This window comes from Podarcis gaigeae (genome assembly GCF_964106915.1).
Source record: "Podarcis gaigeae genome assembly, chromosome: 17".
Lineage (NCBI taxonomy): Eukaryota > Metazoa > Chordata > Lepidosauria > Squamata > Lacertidae > Podarcis > Podarcis gaigeae.
In genome coordinates this window covers 2723431-2742421 of record NC_139694.1, presented here as the reverse complement: position 1 = coordinate 2742421, position 18991 = coordinate 2723431, and the positions used below count along the sequence as shown (strand labels likewise).

The 18991-nt window shown below is 43.6% G+C and overlaps 1 protein-coding gene across 1 annotated transcript in view; it reads left to right on the top strand.

The window, feature by feature from the left end:
• TBX15 (T-box transcription factor 15) overlaps window positions 1–18991 on the top strand; it is a 96668-nt gene that overhangs the window by 28561 nt on the left and 49116 nt on the right. The window contains exon 2 of the mRNA XM_083719104.1: window positions 15900–16113. Within this exon, the coding sequence (XP_083575230.1) occupies window positions 15900–16113 (214 nt within the window). The remainder of the gene's footprint in view (window positions 1–15899; window positions 16114–18991) is intronic.

Sequence of the window (18991 nt, the reverse complement as noted above, 5' to 3'; positions counted from 1 at the left end):
CACTGTGCACGCATGCGCAGAAACTGTCCCTCCGGTTGCAGAAACCTCGGGATCCGACCGGAGCTCTGGAACAGATCCCGTCCGCAAATGGGATGCATAGGGTGCCTACATTCTACATGGACTGATTGCACGGCAACATGTGCAAATGGCTTTAGATACCTATTTGGTCCATAAATTGCCATATAGCATATATTCAACACAAAAACAGTGACAATTTGTTGTTGACAAAGGACAGCTGGACATATAAAGGGCCCCATTACCTTCAGGAGCTTAGGGCCTCATCAAACCTAAATCTGGCCCTGTCTTTATCCCACTCCCTTGCTCCTAATGTAGGTCTTCAGTCACCCCTTCTTCCCTGGCAGGATGTGTGCGCTATTTTGTGGTTCGCCTCAGGTGCCCAAGTGTCTTGGGCTGGCCCTGATTCAGGTTGCCCCAATGTATCCAGAGTTTCTACTCTCTAAAATATAACAGGGACGCGGGTGGTGCTGTGGGTTAAACCACAGAGCCTAGGACTTACCGATCAGAAGGTTGGCGGTTCGAATCCCCGTGACAGGGTGAGTTCCTGTTGCTCAGTCCCTGCTCCTGCCCACCTAGCAGTTCGAAAGCACGTCAAAGTGCAAGTAGAAAAATAGGTACCACTCTGGCGGGAAGGTAAACGGCGTTTCCGTGCGCTGCTCTGGTTTGCCAGAAGCGGCTTTGTCATGCTGGCCACATGACCCAGAAGCTGTACGCTGGCTCCCTCGGCCAATAAAGCGAGATGAGCGCCGCAACCCCAGAGTCGGCCACGACTGGACCTAATGATCAGGGGTCCCTTTACCCTTTACCTTTAAAATATAACAAGCTGGAAAATGGAGGTTCTCTCCCAGCCACTGAGAGGCCAGGCCATTGGAAAGATGTCTTACCCTTCTAGGACAGGCAAATTCATCTTGTGCTCCTCAAATGAGGCAGTCAGATTATTAAACCTCCTGGGCCTTTTAGGACAAGGATTCAAAATTCTCCTGTTTCCCTTTTGTCCATTCCGCATGTGATTCTCACTTATCCAAGTGACCCCAGGGTGTGTGTATTTTCTATTGGCTGGAGCCGAATCACAATTTCCTCTTTCGAGTGTCCAGTGCAACTGATATTTATAGACTTTTTCCTTTCCTCTTCCCGCTGAGCAGCCTCCCAGCTCAGTACTTTGAAGCGTCATCTATGTTTACCCACTTTTTATTGCATGTTATGGCTAACCCCTGCTGCTGCTCCTTTTTTTAAACCTGAGCCAAAACCAGTTTCTGGAGGCTGCAGTTGGAATTGTTATGAGAATATACTGCCTGGCAGATTTCAGACAACAGACTTTGCACCTGTTCGCCCAGTCAGGCTGAAGGCACCTGAAATTTAATGTCACTGCCCTGTGTTAAATGTAGACGGTAATTTTTTTAATTTGGGCTGTACCTCCAAGGAAAAATGACTCCTTTGTGTAAGTGATGAACTATTTTATGTTTGAAGCACAAATTTGGGAGGCTTGCATTAATACATGAAGCACCGTATTTTTCACTCTATAAGATGCACCAGACCACAAGACGCACCTAGTTTTTGGAGGAGGAAAACAAGAAAAAATATATTCTGAATCTCAGAAGCCAGAACAGCAAGAGGGATCGCTGCGCAGTGAAAGCAGCAATCCCTCTTGCTGTTCTGGCTTCTGGAATAGCTGCGCAGCTGGCATTCGCTCCATAAGACACACACACATTTCCCCTTACTTTTTAGGAGGGAAAAATTGAGTCTCATAGAGCAAAAAATACGGTAAATGAACTCCCTCTCCATCTTGGCTTTTTCTTCTCCAAACGAAGATCTGCAAGCCTCTTGACAAATGCTTTACAGATTGCACATGGCTACTATATATATTTTTCAATGCTGGTGATCATAGAATCATAGAATTGTTGAGTTGGAAGGGACCACAAGGTTAATCTAATCCAACTACCTGCAAAGCAGGAATCGTTCGTCCAACGTGGGACTTGAACCCACAAACCTGAGATTAAGAGTCTCATGCTCTACCAACTGAGCTATCTCTCATGGGTAATCTGTCTAGTGATTTCATTGTGGTTTCATTGCCCTAGTTATACTGCCCTGGGGCCTTTGGGTAGGGCTGCCATACGTCTGGAATTTTTTGCACATATATGTGATCCGCCCGTCAGAAATAGCGTCCATGCGTAATTTCCGAAAATCGGCAAAACTGTCCAGGGAAACACGGGCATGTGGATATGGTGAATTTCCTAATAAATAGCTCAAAAACTTTGTTTGTTTGTTTGTTGCAAAAGAAGCTCAACAACCCTAGCAAAAAGAAAAAAGGAACAGTCAGTTCTTGAAATATGGCAACTCTACCTTTGGGCGACCCCTTCATGGATCACTGCTTTGCCGTGGCGAAGGGGCTTGAATAACTCAGAGAAGCTATGAGCTATGCCGTGCAGGGCCACCCAAGATGGACAGGTCATAGTGGAGAGTTTTGACCAAGCGTGATCCACCTGGAGCAGGAACCGGCAAGCCACTCCAGTATCCCTGCCAAGAAAACTCCATGAACAAAGACAACAGGCATATAAAAGTTATGACGCTGGAAGCTGAGCCCCTCAGGTCGGAAGGCGTCCAGCATGCTACTGGGGAAGAGTGGAGGACAAGTACAAGTAGATTCAGAGCTCATGAAGTGGCTGGGCCAAAGATGAAAGGTCGCTCAGTTGCGGATATGCCTGGAAGCGAAAGGAAAGTCCAATGCTTTAAAGAAAAATATGGAGGGCGCAAGGAGAAAGGGATAACAGAGGACGAGATGGTTGGACAGTGTTCTCGAAGCTACAAACATGAGTTTGACCAAACTGCTGGAGGCAGTGGAAGACAGGAGTGCCTGGCATGCTCTGGTCCAGGGGGTCACGAAGAGTTGGACACAACTAAACAACTAAACAACAACAACAAACCTTTGGGCGAAGGGGAGGCAATATTTCTCATAAATAAATAACTGGTCGGGTGGAAGCCGAGGATCCCAACCGTAGGTGGAGTCAGTGCAAGTGACTGGCAGATCCAGCTAATTCTGTTTTTGCCCCAATCCTCCTCCCTGCTGAGTTTTGCAAGGGCAAAACTGAGACTGAAGAGGAGGAGGCAGATTGCCAGGGCAGCTTGATGGACTGGTTGTCAGAAAGGAGGCTGGTGGGTTTGGAGGTTGTTGGGACAGGGCCCCACTTGCCCTAAACGGGCTGGCCTCCACTGATAGTTCACGCTGGACTTCCCTATGTGTCCCAGGAGACTGTTGTCTTTTCGGTGCCACGTCAAGCCTTTTGATTTGCTCAGGTGTTTCGATACCGTTTATTTTATTGGTAGAGATTTTAAGTAGGTTTAACATCGGCGTTGTCACAAATTGCTCTGCTGTTTCATTGTTTTCATGAGATGTTTGCGACGTTAGTTTCAGACCGCTGTGGAAATCCTTTAACCCTGAGAGTTAGAGAGGAAGGTACAAATGTTTGGCCCCCCCCCCAAAGATTTAGGTCAGCGCCTAGGACTTGCCGATCAAAAGGTCGGCGGTTCGAATCCCTGCGGCGGGGTGCGCTCCCGCTGCTCGGTCCCAGCGCCTGCCAACCTAGCAGTTCGAAAGCACCTCCGGGTGCAAGTAGATAAATAGGGACCGCTTACCAGCGGGAAGGTAAACGGCGTTTCCGTCTGCGGCTCTGGCTCGCCAGAGCAGCGATGTCACGCTGGCCACGTGACCCGGAAGTGTCTCCGGACAGAGTGAGATGGGCGCACAACCCCAGAGTCTGGCAAGACTGGCCCGTACGGGCAGGGGTACCTTTACCTTTACCTTTACCTTTACCTGGGGACCCCCCCCCACTGCACATGAGTAGTAGCTGTGCCTGTTCTGTTTGGATCTATGGATCTCTCTACAGTGCTGAGTGGAGGGCCCCCGTAATAATAATAATAATAATAATAATAATAATAATAATAATAATAATTTTGAGAAGATTCATAAAAAGCAACTGTAACACAAGGAATTATTGTGAAAATAATAGGGGTTTTTTTTGTAGGGGGGGCAATTTTGTCCTTGCTCAGGACACCATATTATTGAAGTCCATACCTGTTCTCTGGATCCATGGGGTGTTCCCCCCAAAACAGACCTCAATGCTGCGTCCAGCTGCCACTCCCCTCTCACAGACAGTATGCCATCATGCCTAGCAGACACTGATATTCTTTTCCTCCTTGAATGAGGGCCTTTGAGATTTAGGGACACTATAGCTGTTCTTTCAGTTTTGCACAAGCCTATTAATAATCACTGTTCAGCTTTCTTTTCTTTTCTTTTTTTGGGGGGCAGCAGTGGCATCTAAATCTTGTGGCTCCGCTTCTGTATCCTTATGCAGCTGCCGTTCCTTCCAGTGGGGCTTGGGCAGGAGAAAATAAGTGGTCCTTGCTAGATGCTTTCTTCCTTGGTAAAATAATAAAAAGAAGTCTTCACAATGCGCTCATGGGATTATGTAACTTGCAGTTCCACTTGGGTCAACATCAAAGCCTAAAAACTGGGCCTGGCCAGGTGCTGTTGATCAGATAAAGGATCTTGGTTTCCAGTGCAAAGGGTTTGGGTGCTCTCCACATGCCCCACATGGCTCTCTGGGTAAAAGAGCAAAGGGAGGTGTTTTCTGAGCACTGCTGTAGGACTTCCACCATCTCTTTTTCCTGTCAGGGCAAGGAAGGCACCATGCAGAGAGAGAGAGGGAGGGAGAGAAGCATGAGGCAGAGATCTGTTGCACAGGCAGGAAACTTGCTGCTTGCTGCTAAGAGTCATATCCTCCAAGAACTCCACATTCCCAAGTGGCAAGAATAGGGGATACTTTGGGAGAAGCCCTTTGAGGTTCAGAGCCTTTGTCTCGTTGGGAAGAAATGTGCTCGAAAGTGGCAGGAACTCCTCTGCTGCAGGCTTCAAAGAGGAAATCACTTCTGATCGCCAGAGTCTGAAGCTGGTAATTTAATAGGGAAACTCCGCATCTCCTATAGGGTTGGCGTTACTTCCCTGTGTATTGATTTTTTCCACCCCCCACCCCCGTGAGCCCCTTAAAAAAAATGCACAAGGATATTGAAAGCAGAAACTTCTGGTGTACGGTTTGGATGAAAGGGAAAAGGGAGGTGGGCGAGTGGATGGGTGGGGGAATGTGGTGTGTGTGCCCACGTCAACTTTTGCTGGAAAAGTCACGTCAAGCCTATAAACACTGCAAGATGCAGAGACGCCAAGTGCCCTGCTGCGTCTCCTCTGGTCTTTCCATCTGTGCCTGCCGGAGGAGGAGGAGGAGGAGGAGGAGGAGGAAGAGAGGGCAACACGGGCAAGAGCAGGACCCACTTCTCTCGGAAATATAAAGCAAACTGACAAAGCAGCCAAACCCACAGCTGGGTGCAAAGTCAAAAATCTCCTGCCTATAGAAAGCAGAATAAAATTTTAAACACTGCTCCCTCCCCCATTAATAACATTATTTGTTTTGCAATTGTTATAAGAAAAAACTACTCCTTTTCTCTTATGGGGTATCCAAGAGCCCGTATAGAGTCCTTAAGTGGGTTCCCTATTGGTAGGAGAAAATAACAGAGGCCAACCAGAGAATATTGAGAAGCAAAGCGGCTAGTAAGCCTGATCTTTATTAAACTGTTGCAACAGGGTCCTCACTCACCACACGCAGGAGGGAGGAGGAACCCAGAACAATGGTGCGCAAGCCCTTATATACACTTTTGAAACTGCCCACCCTGTAGCCCAAGACCACCCCCCCAAAACATCATACATACATCACAGAAGGAGGCGGTCTACAGCAGAAATCCTGTCATTATCAGGATACCTGATAATGGTCACTGATTGCCTTTACCTGGGCAGCCTGGCCATTCTTTTGTGATGGTTAATACTTTAGTTCCTGAATCCAGGTCACAGACTCCTCCTATTCATGCACAAATATGCCCTTAAGACAGGATTTGTGAGTAAAGAGACAATGCGGAGTCTTTCTCATTTCCTTCCTCACTGAAGAGGAATATTTGAGGTCCTTGGGAGAGTCAAAACAGCTTCAGGACTGTTCTCCTGTACTATTTCAACACATGGTTTATATACTTACAGTGTATATATGTGTTTGCCTTGTAAATTTATGAACATGTATTTTATATCTGAGACCTTAGAATTCTTATAACGCAATTTTATTGATTCCACCAACACTTTAAACAGTTTGGGGACCCCAATACCTGTAGGAGTCACAGGAGCCAACTCCTAGGGCCCAAGGTTCCTTTAGCCCCCCCCAATAAAATATTTTAGGGGGCTGCCCCCCTCAAAGTTGATGGGCATTGCCATTCCAATGGTGTGCATGTGGAATGTCTTGTAATCAATTATGCAAGGTGTTGCTTACCTGGGCCCCCCCAATATTTTATTCAAGTTGGCACCCCTGGTAGGAGTGCTTCTTCCTAGACTAGCTTGCCTGTGTCTTAAGTTCTTCAGAGGAGGCTTCTAGTTGGGTAAACTTCATTAGGTGACAATGTGGGACAGAGTCTTCTCTGGGGTGGCACCGCCTCTGTAGGAGGCCTTTCTATTAAGGGCATATGTGACTGGAGCCAACACAACAAGCATGTAAGCAGCAGGACAACACACATTTATTTCCCCAGGCATTTTAAAATCCACTCTCCTCTAATCTAATCTCATTTCATCTAATATCTAATCTAATCTAATATGCTCTAGTTACAGATAGGTAGCCGTGTTGGTCTGCCATAGTCAAAACAACAAAAAAATTCCTTCCAGTAGCACCTTAAAGACCAACTAAGTAAGTTCTTGGTATGAGCTTTCGTGTGCAGTGTATCTGAAGAAGTGTGCATGCACACGAAAGCTCATACCAAGAACTAACTTAGTTGGTCTTTAAGGTGATACTGGAAGGAATTTTTTTTGTTTTGACTAATATGCTCTAGTCTGTTCTGCTTTTGTGCTTTGTAATGGCCTCTGTAGTTTTCATGGATGGTGCTCCCCTCACCCAGTAGTCTTATATTGGATTTGTTTGTTTCGTTTTTCTTCACCTTTGCATGCTGCAGGGGTATCTCTGTAGATGAAGGGCAGTCTAGAAGCCTGATTTTGCTTCTTTAAGGCTGTCACCTTGCGTAAACTTACCTTGGTAAAAGACCCACTCCGTCTAGCAGGCCATATATACTTTCATGTAAGCAAAAATAGGCTTGTGCTGCAGATTTTTCACCAGGTCAAAAGCCCTTTAATTGAGATAAATATTTTCCAGTGGTCCCAACAGCTATACTTTAAACAACTTGCCACTCAGAATAACTTAAATAAATTGCCACCCAACACCTTTGTGTGAAAAAATATAAATAACATACTTCTCACTGCCTAAGTCACCATTGTTCCTGATGTTCAGGAGTGGAGGAACCTTCTGAAAAGCAAGCAGCTACTGTATATGTATATAGATCACCTATAAGCCATAGTCTTCCTCTTTCAAAACTGCAGATATGAAGTGCAAGGATTTTAAAAATAGCCTCCACTTTGGGCATTGACGGATTGTGTGATTCCACCAGGGGGCAGTGGTGGCCGCCAAGTCAGATGGCTTTAAAAGAGGATTAGACCAGAGGATTGGGGACGCGGGTGGCACTGTGGGTTAAACCACAGAGCCGGACTTGCTGATCAGAAGGTCGGCGGTTCGAATCCCCACGATGGGGTGAGCTCCCAGTTCCTGCCAACCTAGCAGTTCGAAAGCACGAAGTGCAAGTAGATAAATAGGTACCACTCCGGCGGGAAGGTAAACGACATTTCCATGTGCTGCTCTGGTTCGCCAGAAGCAGCTTAGTCATGCTGGTCACATGACCCAGAAGCTGTACGCCGGCTCCCTTGGCCAATAAAGCGAGATGAGCACCGCAACCCCAGAGTTGGTCATGACTGGACCTAATGGTCAGGGGTCCCTTTACCTTTACCTAGACAAATTCATGGCGGATAAGGCTGCCAATGGCTTCTACCCACAATGGATAGGTGCTACCTCCACCTTAGGAGGTAGTATTCCCTGACCACCACTTGCTGAGAATCGCAAGTAGAAAAAGTGCTGTTGCACTCAGGTCCTTCTTGCAAGCCTCCCATGGGCATTGGCCATTGTAAGAGAAGAAGGCTGGACTGCTGGCCTGTTCTAGCAGACTCTTCTTCTATATTTAAGCCCTCCAGATGTTTGGAATGGCAACTCTCAGCCCCAGCCAGCACAGCCATGCTGGAGGGTACCAGGTTGGGAAGGCTGTAGTAAGGCATGGTGAAAGGTGAAAGGGTAAAAGGGACAGGGGTGGCGCTGTGGTCTAAACCACTGAGCCTCTTGGGCTTGCTGATCGGAAGGTCAGTGGTTCGAATCCCGACAGAGTGAGCTCCTGTTGCTCTGTCCCAGCTCCTGCCAACCTAGCAGTTTGAAAGCACACCAGTGCAAGTAGATAAATAGGTACCGCTCCGGCGGGAAGGTAAATGGCATTTCCGTGTGCTCTGGCTTCCGTCACAGCGTTCTGTTGTGCCAGAAGCGGTTTAGTCATGCTGGTCACATGACCCAGAAATCTGTCTGTGGACAAACGGCAGCTTCCTCAGCCTGAAAGCAGAGATGTGTGCCGCACCCCATAGTCACCTTTGACTGGACTTAACCATCCAGGGATCCTTTACCTTTAATAAGGCACGAGGCTCCATCATAGTAAGATGGCCATGGCACCCAGTGGACCTTTGCTGTTGGATAGCTGAGCCGTTTCCTTTGGTAATTCCAAGCAGAGACAAACAACTTGCTTCCACCTTGGTCCCAGTTTTAGCATTCATAGCTGTATTAAGTATCCGATAAAGTTGTGGCCAGTTTAATTCCCATACCCACCTCTCGCTGCCATTCTGCAGTGCTAGAGCTTGCAGTCATGGCAGCTATACAAATCAAAACCGCACAGCCAATGGCAAACTGAGAGATACCTTAAGTAAGGGACTTCCAGTCATTTGTGTTGAAAATTTGCCCACTATGTGTTTGATAGCTTGGAATTTTTAAGGGTAGCATATGAAGTTGTTCCAGCTGTAGAAATTTATTTGGGGTGTGTGTGTGTGTGTTTGAGTTTGATGGCAGTTTCCTTCACCCCACCCCTCTTTTAACTTGCTCGGTTTGAAGAAGGAAGAATCTCCCCTGGGATTTGATTGATATGGATTTGGCAGCTGTAAATCGCTCACAGCGTGCTGCAAAGCCTGTCCTGCGAGGTTATGTTCAGTTCCATTGAGATTTCATGGTTGGGCAAAGGAAGCTTTGTAAGAGAACAGAGCAGATGTGTCTTTCAGCTGGCTCATGCCTGTGCCTTTTGCAGCAAGCCTTTTCCTGGACTGCGTTGATCTCCTGGCAAGCTTGTAGAAAAGAGGGCTCTGAAGAACCATATTGAGGATGAACTTTTAACTTGGGGTGTGGGTGGGAATCCAGAGTGCGACAGAAGTCTTAATGCAAGCAGATTCAATGTTAGAAAACTTCCCGACAGTAGTTGCTCAGAACAGTTGTCCAGAATCTCGATACTCCCCTAGTGGCAATTTTTTAAATACATATCTTTACAAACACAACATTGTGTCGAACAGTTAAAAGGAAGCTGGTTGTGACTGCAATTTGAAACTCTTTCAAGGCATTGCATTATTTTGCAGAAGGTCACGCAAGGGCATTGTTAATACATTGTTGTGTGTGACATGAGAGAAACAGCTAGATTTGTAGGATGGTGATGTCCCCGTGATGTGAAATGCAACTGTAGGGGCTAATATCTTTGCAAATATAACTTGCAAAGCAACAAACACCAAGTTGTGCTCTGAGTGGGGAGCGCATCCCTTTGTGCTTTCGGCATGTGTGTGTGGTGGGAAGGCACTGGTAGTTGAGGTGGACAAGCCTTGTCACAATTGTCTTGTCAGCATGTGAATTGTGGGTTCAGGCTACAGATGCAACACTTTCAGAGCAACCCACCCCCTTTAAATTATGCTGGTTGTAGCTGCAATCCTGCTGTGGCAGAAGGGAAGGTGGACAAATTCAGTGAAGATGAAGGAAGTGTCATGCTTCAATGATGGGTGCAGGAACTGGTTTGCTCCTTTTTTAAGGTCATTTTCATTTTGCTATGTATTATATGTAGTAAAGGTAAAGGGACCCCTGACCATTAGGTCCAGCTGTGGACGACTCTGGGGTTGCGGCGCTCATCTCGCTTTATTGGCCGAAGGAGCCAGTGTACAGCTTCCGGGTCATGTGGCCAGCATGACTAAGCCGCTTCTGGCGAACCAGAGCAGCGCACGGAAACGCCATTTACCTTCCCACCGCAGTGGTACCTATTTATCTACTTGCACTTTGACTTGCTTTTGAACTGCTAGGTTGGCAGGAGCAGGGACCGAGCAACAGGAGCTCATGCCGTCGCGGGGATTCGAACCACCAACCTTCTGATTGGCAAGTCCTAGGCTCAGGCGGTTTAACCCACAGCGCCACCCACGTGTATTATATGTACACAGGTTAAAATAAAGTATGTAGAGTTTTAAAAAAATCAGGTCCAAGTAGTATCTTAGTAGTTATACTGTCGGAGCTTCACTGGTTACCAATTTCTTTTGTGGTGCTGGTTTTTACTTGCAAAGCCTTGACTGGCCTGAGCCCAGAATGGCTGAAGGCTCATCTCCTCCCATGTGTAGATCTGTGATGTCCAGCTATGGTATGGTACAACTTATACTGCTTTTTAGCCGGAAGGTTTCCCCAAAAGTGGTGAAAGACATCAATATTAATACAAAAGAAACACACAATGAAAGTATGATATATAAAAGACAACAATCCTGCATTGTTCCTGCATTGATAGGATTCAGTCCCACTCAAGATCTTCTAGATCTTCAGATTCTTGAATCATTTACTAAGATTTTTTCTTTTGAGCCAGGTTTTTAGCCTTCATCATTTTGAGAGTTCTGCCGGCTTTGCATCATTCTCCCTGCTGTTAAGATAATGCTGCTGATTCCATTTGCCTTTTTCTTTGGGCTGTTTTAATGGGATTTGGTTTTTCTCCTTGTTGGCCATACTATTACCCACTCTGAATGCTCATTTGAGCTGAAAAGCAAATGATAAATCCTAAAATCAATTAATAAAAAGTTCTTGCCCAAAGGCTGACTACCTAAGCAAAGATGAGATGCAGGAGAGAACAGGAAGGGATGATGGGAAACAGGAAGTAATGGGAAATCAAAGTTGTGTGCAGTTGTAATGCTTTCAGGAGGCTTTTCTCCTTACCATTATGGAACCTTTATAATTGTTGGCATCTGTCAAACCATCATAAGAGTGGAAAATAATGACAAGTTGAAGGAAGTTCCCTCATTTCCTTTATGGAAACATTGAGTTGCCAAATGCCAGGCCACAGAATTAATCTTATCTCCATCCTTGTCTTTGGCAGATGATGGAAGTGGAAGCAGGAGAAGCGATCAACCTTCCACAACATAGTGTCTGCCAAATGCTTTGAACTACAGCTTCCACCAGCCCCAACCAATATGGCTGTGCTGGCTGACGCTGATGGGAACTGTAGTCCAAAAGATCTGGAAGAAACCAGGTTGGTGGAAGGCTGACCTATTGACAGAGTCAGGGGTTGGTTGATAGGACAGATACCAAAGAGCTGGAGCCAACTTTCAGTTCATCTGTAGGGTTTTTGATTTTCTTAATCATTGACTTATTGATTAAACTGGTTTTTGGCAGCTGTAAATGGCACGCAGCAAAGCCTCTCCAAAGAGATGTCTTCAGTTCCACTGAAGACTTTGAAACCACCCTTCCCCCAAAAGGGACTTTTGGCAAGGGAGAAACACGCTCTGTGCCACTGGACACCTGTTGTGAGGCATATTGCAGTGTGCTCAACATATGTGCCCAGCTGAGGGCTGGCAAAGTGGGAGGGTGGGAAAGGCTCAGTTGACTTCCTATGGGGATTGACATCTGTGTGCATTTAATTCTGTGTGGAAGGCTTGTGCTCTTATTTTGGATGCAGGTTTGCATTGGGAATTCAGTGTAAATTTAACACATGAAGTGCCATGGGCTTTGCCCTAATACTGCACGGGTTCATGCATCTATAGGATCCCAAAAGTGTTAGAATGCATTATGTAAAGATTAGAACAGCCTATATAGAGGGAAATCTATGTCTTTGACCCAACTGACAGAAATAATTTGTTGAATTCCTTTTCTCATGAGAAACAATATTGGATTCCATTCTTTCTTAGGCAGAGAGGTTGCTTAACAATCCAGAATAATTAGGTGATGTTTCATCAGCAGAACATTTTCTGTCAAATGACAAAAAAATTCATTTTGCCTTCTCGAACCCCATGACTTGGAAACAGCTTTTGATAGCAGTTTTTAAGCAAACAACTGTGTAGTATATTTCAGTCACACCCATGTCTGCCTGTCTCTCGTTCAGTCTTCTCTGATCATAGGTTTACTACGGAAAGCTGCTGTTACAAATGAAAACTATTTGATAAATTAGATGTGGCTGAATCATGGCAGTCTTGAGCACATTATAGCTGCGCTGGCATAGTGCCTAAGAGATCAAGCTACAAATGAGGGAATCCCCAGTGGAAACTCCATTCATTCTCCCATGAACTTGTAAGGCTGGCATTAGGCAGGCTATAACCTCTCCGTCTTAGTCTCCATTCACAATAATCCTGAGCTATTGCAAAGGTTGTGGCCTTATAAGCTATCTGAAGTGTTTTGACAATCCAAACATGTCAGGTGGGTGGCACAGAAACCCAACAGAATGCAAAAAGAGAGCAACCAGTTCTCCAAAGTGCCAGCGATGGAGGTTTATTGTAGGTTTCTTTCTTCAAATGCAGACTTTGAGCTTCTGAAGCAGGTTCCTTTTGGAGCCAGATGGGCAACATGCAGAGTTTGTGTGATCTGCTTCAGAAAATCTAGGCTTATGGACTATGCAGAATTAGACAAGATGACAGGAAGGATTCGAAACCTGCAGGATCAGAGATTCTCAGAGGACTGGAATAAATATGTGAGCTATCTGAAAAGCAATTGTAATCAACAGATCACGCTAGTAGGATTGCAAGAAGTTTTGTAAGGAGGACTACGTGAAATATCACGGAGAAAAGCATGAAGAGAACTATTAGTGAAGGGCTATTAAAAACAATAGTGAAATTAATGAAATGCAAATTAAGTGATAAAGGTTGAAAAATCTTCAGATGTGGTTGATGGAAGTCCAAAACATTGAATAAGATGAGAAATTATGTTGTATGTTTTTTGGGGGAAAATTTTATGTAAAAATTAATAAAAAATATATTTTAAAAAAGAAAGTCTAGGCTTGCTCCTCAGGAAAAACTTCAGCTCTGAAATGTGTTGAACTACAATAAACATTAACAGGTGTCACTTTTGAGAGCTAGCTTCTACCTTTTTGCATTCTTTGTGAAGTATTTTGAATGCTCTATATCAGGCATGTCCAACTCCCAAGAGACTGTGATCTACTCCCAGTATAAAAAAACTGGCAGTGATCTACAGCTTGTCTTTGGAGGGGGGAGGAGCGTGCGTGGGGTGGGTGGATTGCGTTGTTGAGCTTTTTTGGGGGGAGGATTGCGCAGAGGTTTTTTTTTAGCTTTCCCCCCATAACTTTTTGTACATGATAACGACCCCGCAATCTACCAGGATCAGCTGGGGATCTGCCGGTAGATCGCGATCTACTGGTTGGACATCCCTGCTCTATATAAGAGACAAGTACTATTCTTTGGAAGTAAGGCCTACTCTAATCCTTGGGACATCTTCCTTTTTTAATAAAAAAATTTAAGGTTTATAGAGAAAAATACAAAACTTAATATCTTTCCCCCTTTTAAAAACCAAACCAAGGCTTTTATCTAGATACAATAAATACACAAAAAGGGAGGGAGGGAGAGAAAAAATAGAGAAAGAGGAAGAAATAATGAAGAGTAGAAAAGAGGTTAAAAGAGAAACATAGAAAAATAAGATTGGGAAAATAAATAACTTCCTATTCTTCATCTGTCCACTATATAAAAACAATATTCACTTTCTATAAACAAACATTATCTTCAATCCTCAAATCCATATGTCATCATTTCTTTTTCTTTTTCATGCAAAAAGTCTATGTGAGCTTTCCAGTCTTTAACAAATGTTAAAGAAAATTACTTTTCTCTGATTAAACATGTCAATTTCACTTTTGAAAACCAGCTTCTCCTTTTTTGCATTCTTTGTGAAGTGTTTTGAACATTCTATATAAAAGCCAACTAATATTCTCTAATCCCTGGGACATCTTTCAATTGGTATGAACTGCTTACATTTCCTGCACTTGTGACTCCAATATATTCTGTATGAGAGTCATGCATTTTGGTTGCTTGTATTCTTGTTATAGTTACACAGATAATGCTTGTTAGATGGTTTGTTCTCATGTTTTTCAACACGATCAATAGTTAAGTTCATGAAACATATTAAGCATGCAATATGGGATGTGTCATTTCATATTGGTGTCCTTGATAAATCAGATTTTTGTTTAATGTGTACAAATTCTCTAGGCTGGTGCAAAATCATTTCCTTGCACTAGCAATACATTGCTGGAGTTTTCACTTCCTACCTGTGCAAACAACCAATAAAAGGAAAGAAAACTGAATACTGCTTGCCTGTTTTTATTTATAAGTAAAAGGACTGGAGGCTTAACGTTTTACCAAAATGAAAATCCTAGGGAGGGACCAGTGATATTGCTTAGAGTATATCCTATATTTATTTATTATGCTTGTATACCATCGAATAATACTTTCAGGGTGGTTTACAAGTATAGAAACATGTACCCACCTTTCGGTTCACAAGGCAACTCACAATAATAAAAAATGAAACTGCAAGACAAATGTGGAAAAGATCACATCAAGAAGTAGCAAATAGCACTATAATGGAATCCAATAACATTGTGGAGAGATAGAGTCACATCATGCCAAATGCTTGGCAAAATATAACTAGCTCTTATGGCTCACTTGGAAGCTTTAACAGAGGGAAGCAGCTGGGCATCTCTAGAAAAGGGATTTACCAACCAGGGGGCCATGACCAAGAGGGCCCTGTGCTGCCTTCCAGCTCACCAAACCTCAGAAGGCCATGAAAATATTCACAACATGGCCATGGCCTCCACAAACATTCGGTGTTTGCAGAGCAGTTTTTGAAAATGGTTTGGCGCAAGCCATTTCTTTTGTTCAGCCCCATCGTTCTGTTTCCCCCTCCTTTGTTAGCCAGACTTTTATATCCCAAGACCCCTGCAAAAACGTAGGTGTCCCTTGAAATAACAATTACTTTCCCAATAATTCTTCCCATATGTTCGCCATCCTTCCTTCTGCAGCTTTAGTGCAATGTGGTTATTTTCTCACGGGGGAAAAAATCATTGTTCCAGAAATTATAATAGAGGAACAAATAACATATATTTGCAAAGAAAGCTCTGCCAAAATAAACCCAAAACCAAAAGCAACACCCATTATTTCTGAGATGCTAAAAAGAAGGAAAACAAGCATTTTGTCTAAAAATATCTAACTGCAAGAGCAACATATGTGGCAGGACATATGAGTAACCAGAACATTATTTCTCTGGTGTTGAGTGAATTTTCTTTCTTTCTTTTCCTCCCATCTCCAGTTGGAGTGCTCCATTATTGTGCATCCTGAATACATTTCTTGCTATTTATATTTTATATTGTGGGCAATTTCATACAGCTGCTTTAAAACTTAACGAAAATTCCAGATGTCATGTTAGGAACAGAAAACCAGAAACCAGATTGTAAATCACAACAATAGCATGCATATAATAAAAGAGATGCTGTTTCACTCGTCTTTCTTTATTTTATTTTTTCAAAAAATAATCCTTATGCTGACTTTTCTTTATGCCTTCCTTCTGTGGGGAATTTTAGAAACTGATAGTTTGATCTGGTGTGCTCTCTCATTTGTTTAGATTCAGAGCAGAGTACGGGTTCAGACACGGAAGTATTGGCTGAGAGGACATCCTGCTCCTTTGACACGCACTCTGACCTCACATCCAGCGGCCCCATCTCTCAACCACCTCCTACCTCATCCATGGAGGAGATCCAGGTGGAATTGCAGTGTGCTGACCTCTGGAAAAGGTTCCATGATATTGGCACAGAAATGATCATCACTAAAGCAGGCAGGTAAGACGAAGGCATCCCCTCAGCACAAGACTCTGAGTTTCAATGTGAAATCGACTTGATGAAATAGAAAGGTTGTCACGGTATCGTCCGCGCATTGTCACAAACTCATTCCCCAAGACTGACAAGGGTTGAGGCTTGGAACAGGACTTTTCCCTTACCATAATATCCATGCCTTAGCTTTACATCCATGCTGCTCTGGAGGCAGCCCTGCCTGCCAGTATGTTTCACAACAGAGATACAGTGGAACCTCGGTTTTCGAACGTAATCCGTTCTGGAAGACTGTTTGACTTCCGAAATGTTTGAAAACTGAAAGCGGAAGCCTCAATTCAACAGGGAAACTCTAAACCAGGCATAGGAAAACTCGGCCCTCCAGATGTTTTGGGACCACAACTCCCATCATCCCTGACCACTGGTCCTGTTAGCTAGGGATTATGGGAGTTGTAGTCCCAAAACATCTGAAGGGCCAAGTTTGCCTATGCCTGCTTTAAATGGAAGCTACGTGGGACATTCAGGTTCCTAAAAATGTATGAAAACCGGAGCATGTACTTCCAGGTTTTCAGAGTTTGGGAACTAAAACGGAGCTGTTTGAGAACTGAGGTTTGACTGTACGTAGGAAATATGAGCCATCGTTGTACATAAAACCTTTCATATTTCATCTCTTAATCCTAGCTATGGCCGTACCAAAGTAACTGTTGCCGTATGGGTACATGTTTAGGTGTGTATGCATGTATACGTATATGTGTATTTTCATTCAGAACGTGATCGTTAAAAAGAATAACACATCATAATAATAATTTTTTATTATTTTGTATACTGCCTGCCATCTGTAGATCTCAGGGCAGTTCACAGCCTAAAAACACAAGATAAAAACAGAAAATAAGAAGAAGAACAAGAGCAAAACAATAAACTGCTCCCTCCAAAATATATATTAAAAGTACTGGTGCCCTTACCACTGGCCAGCATGAAACCTTTAGTGCGGATTTTAAAGCATTTCCAATGGTAATCTATATATGCAAATACCAAAAAAACTCACGACTTTTGGAAGCTTGTAGAACTTCAGCGTTAAAATAATATTATTAATACATCCGTTAAAAGCAATTGGGTGATGATACCTTCAGAGGCACCCAATGGTCTGCTATCTTCTAAACTGGCATTACATATTTCAGCCAGTTCCCATTTTAATTCCAATTAATTTTCATTTTTGCAAATAATCAGCACCTTGGACAGAGAAAGGACTCACCAGGCTGTAATAGTGTTCAGTCACTTAACACGAAGGAAAGTTGGGGGGAAGAGATTCAGCCTCTTTTCCCCCACTGTTTGATTTCCGTTATCTTTTTTTCTTTGCTCTCCTTTAATTCCCTGAATTTCATAAGAGGAACCAAGTGTAAGATATGTTTGTGGCCTGTATTATGGTCCACGTGACACTGAGCTATTGCTCCAGATGAACCCAATGGGTTTGGAGAAGTTTCAACAATCCACATCTTAGAAGCCAATTCTTACACCTGTCTCAAGGCTCTTCTTTTCCCCATGAGTACAGGCAATAATCTAGCGTTTGTCATTTGTTTTAGACCGTACGTGGTTCCTAATTACACAGATCAATGGAAACAAACAATGGATGTTTGGCAGCCACTGTTCTCATGTTTACGGAATCATATCACATTCAGTGAGGAATACTCCTTCAACTCAGTTGTAGGTTTGCAAATAGGCTTTAAGAGGTGACTCTGCACCTGTTTGCTGGCAGAGGGGTATATGCAGTATATGCAGCATGTATGGGATATGCAGATGCTTCAAGCTATCTGAACTATACATCTAAAGCAGCACCATGCCACTCAGGGCAGTTTGTTAAGGGTGCTGTGAGCTGTTAGGACACTCCCTATTCCATCCTAGAGCTATAATCCCTAGAGTGGTTTAATCAATCCCTTTCCCCAGGGAACTTCTCAATTGTGCTTTAAAAAAAGATGTTGGTTTTTTAAAACAGCACGAAAAATAACACCTAAAAATACAAACATCTATATAAGCAATGGGAATGGAAAAGAACAAAACGTGATTCTATATATTCCTCTAGGAAGCCTGTATGCAGGACATCAGGTTCTTAACTTGTTGTGTAAAGAAGTAACCACTTTGAGGTTTGTTTGATTTTTTTTTTACAATCAAGGGATATATAACTTTTATGAAATCGGTAAATACAGTATGTACTGGGCAGGGTCTCTTTTAAAATGAAATTGAGCATCAGTGGCTCAGTGAAGCAAAAAAAGTATCTTCTGGTTAAATATAAAGATGAATTAGTATGATCTAGAGAGAGATAATTTCTCTCCTCCCTCTCTTACCCCAAATAAATTGACTGACGGTACATTCAGGACATTTCTCAGCCACACAGGTTTGTTGTGAAGATGGAACAAGAGAGGACAGAGGCCGACATTATACCACCACTCTGAGCTCATGGCAGAAATGGTAGAACAGAAACGTCATGGTGTGACATTAAGCTTAGGGAATTCGTTGCAGCATTTTGGTCTGGCTTTAAAACCTTCACCTCCTGGTCCAATGAGTGTGATCTACACATAAAAGCAAGCTGTTGCACAGGTGTGCAATGGATGTGGGTGTTGGGAGTGCATCTGAATGCAGTTTCATGATGCTCATCCAGGTTCCGTTGAATTAGCTGGATGAAACTTTGAGTGTGTCTACACATCGCTCTATTGAGTTGCTAGTTGTTGCACAAGACCTATCTACCCAAGACTTGGGGACCTCCTGATGTTTCCATATAAGAAGCAGGCTGTGTTATTGTTGAATGGTGATTTGGGAGTGTTTTATAGTGGCTGATGTTCTTTTGATTATGATTAAGAATTCCAATTTAGGGATTTTAATGTCCTTTCCTGTTTGT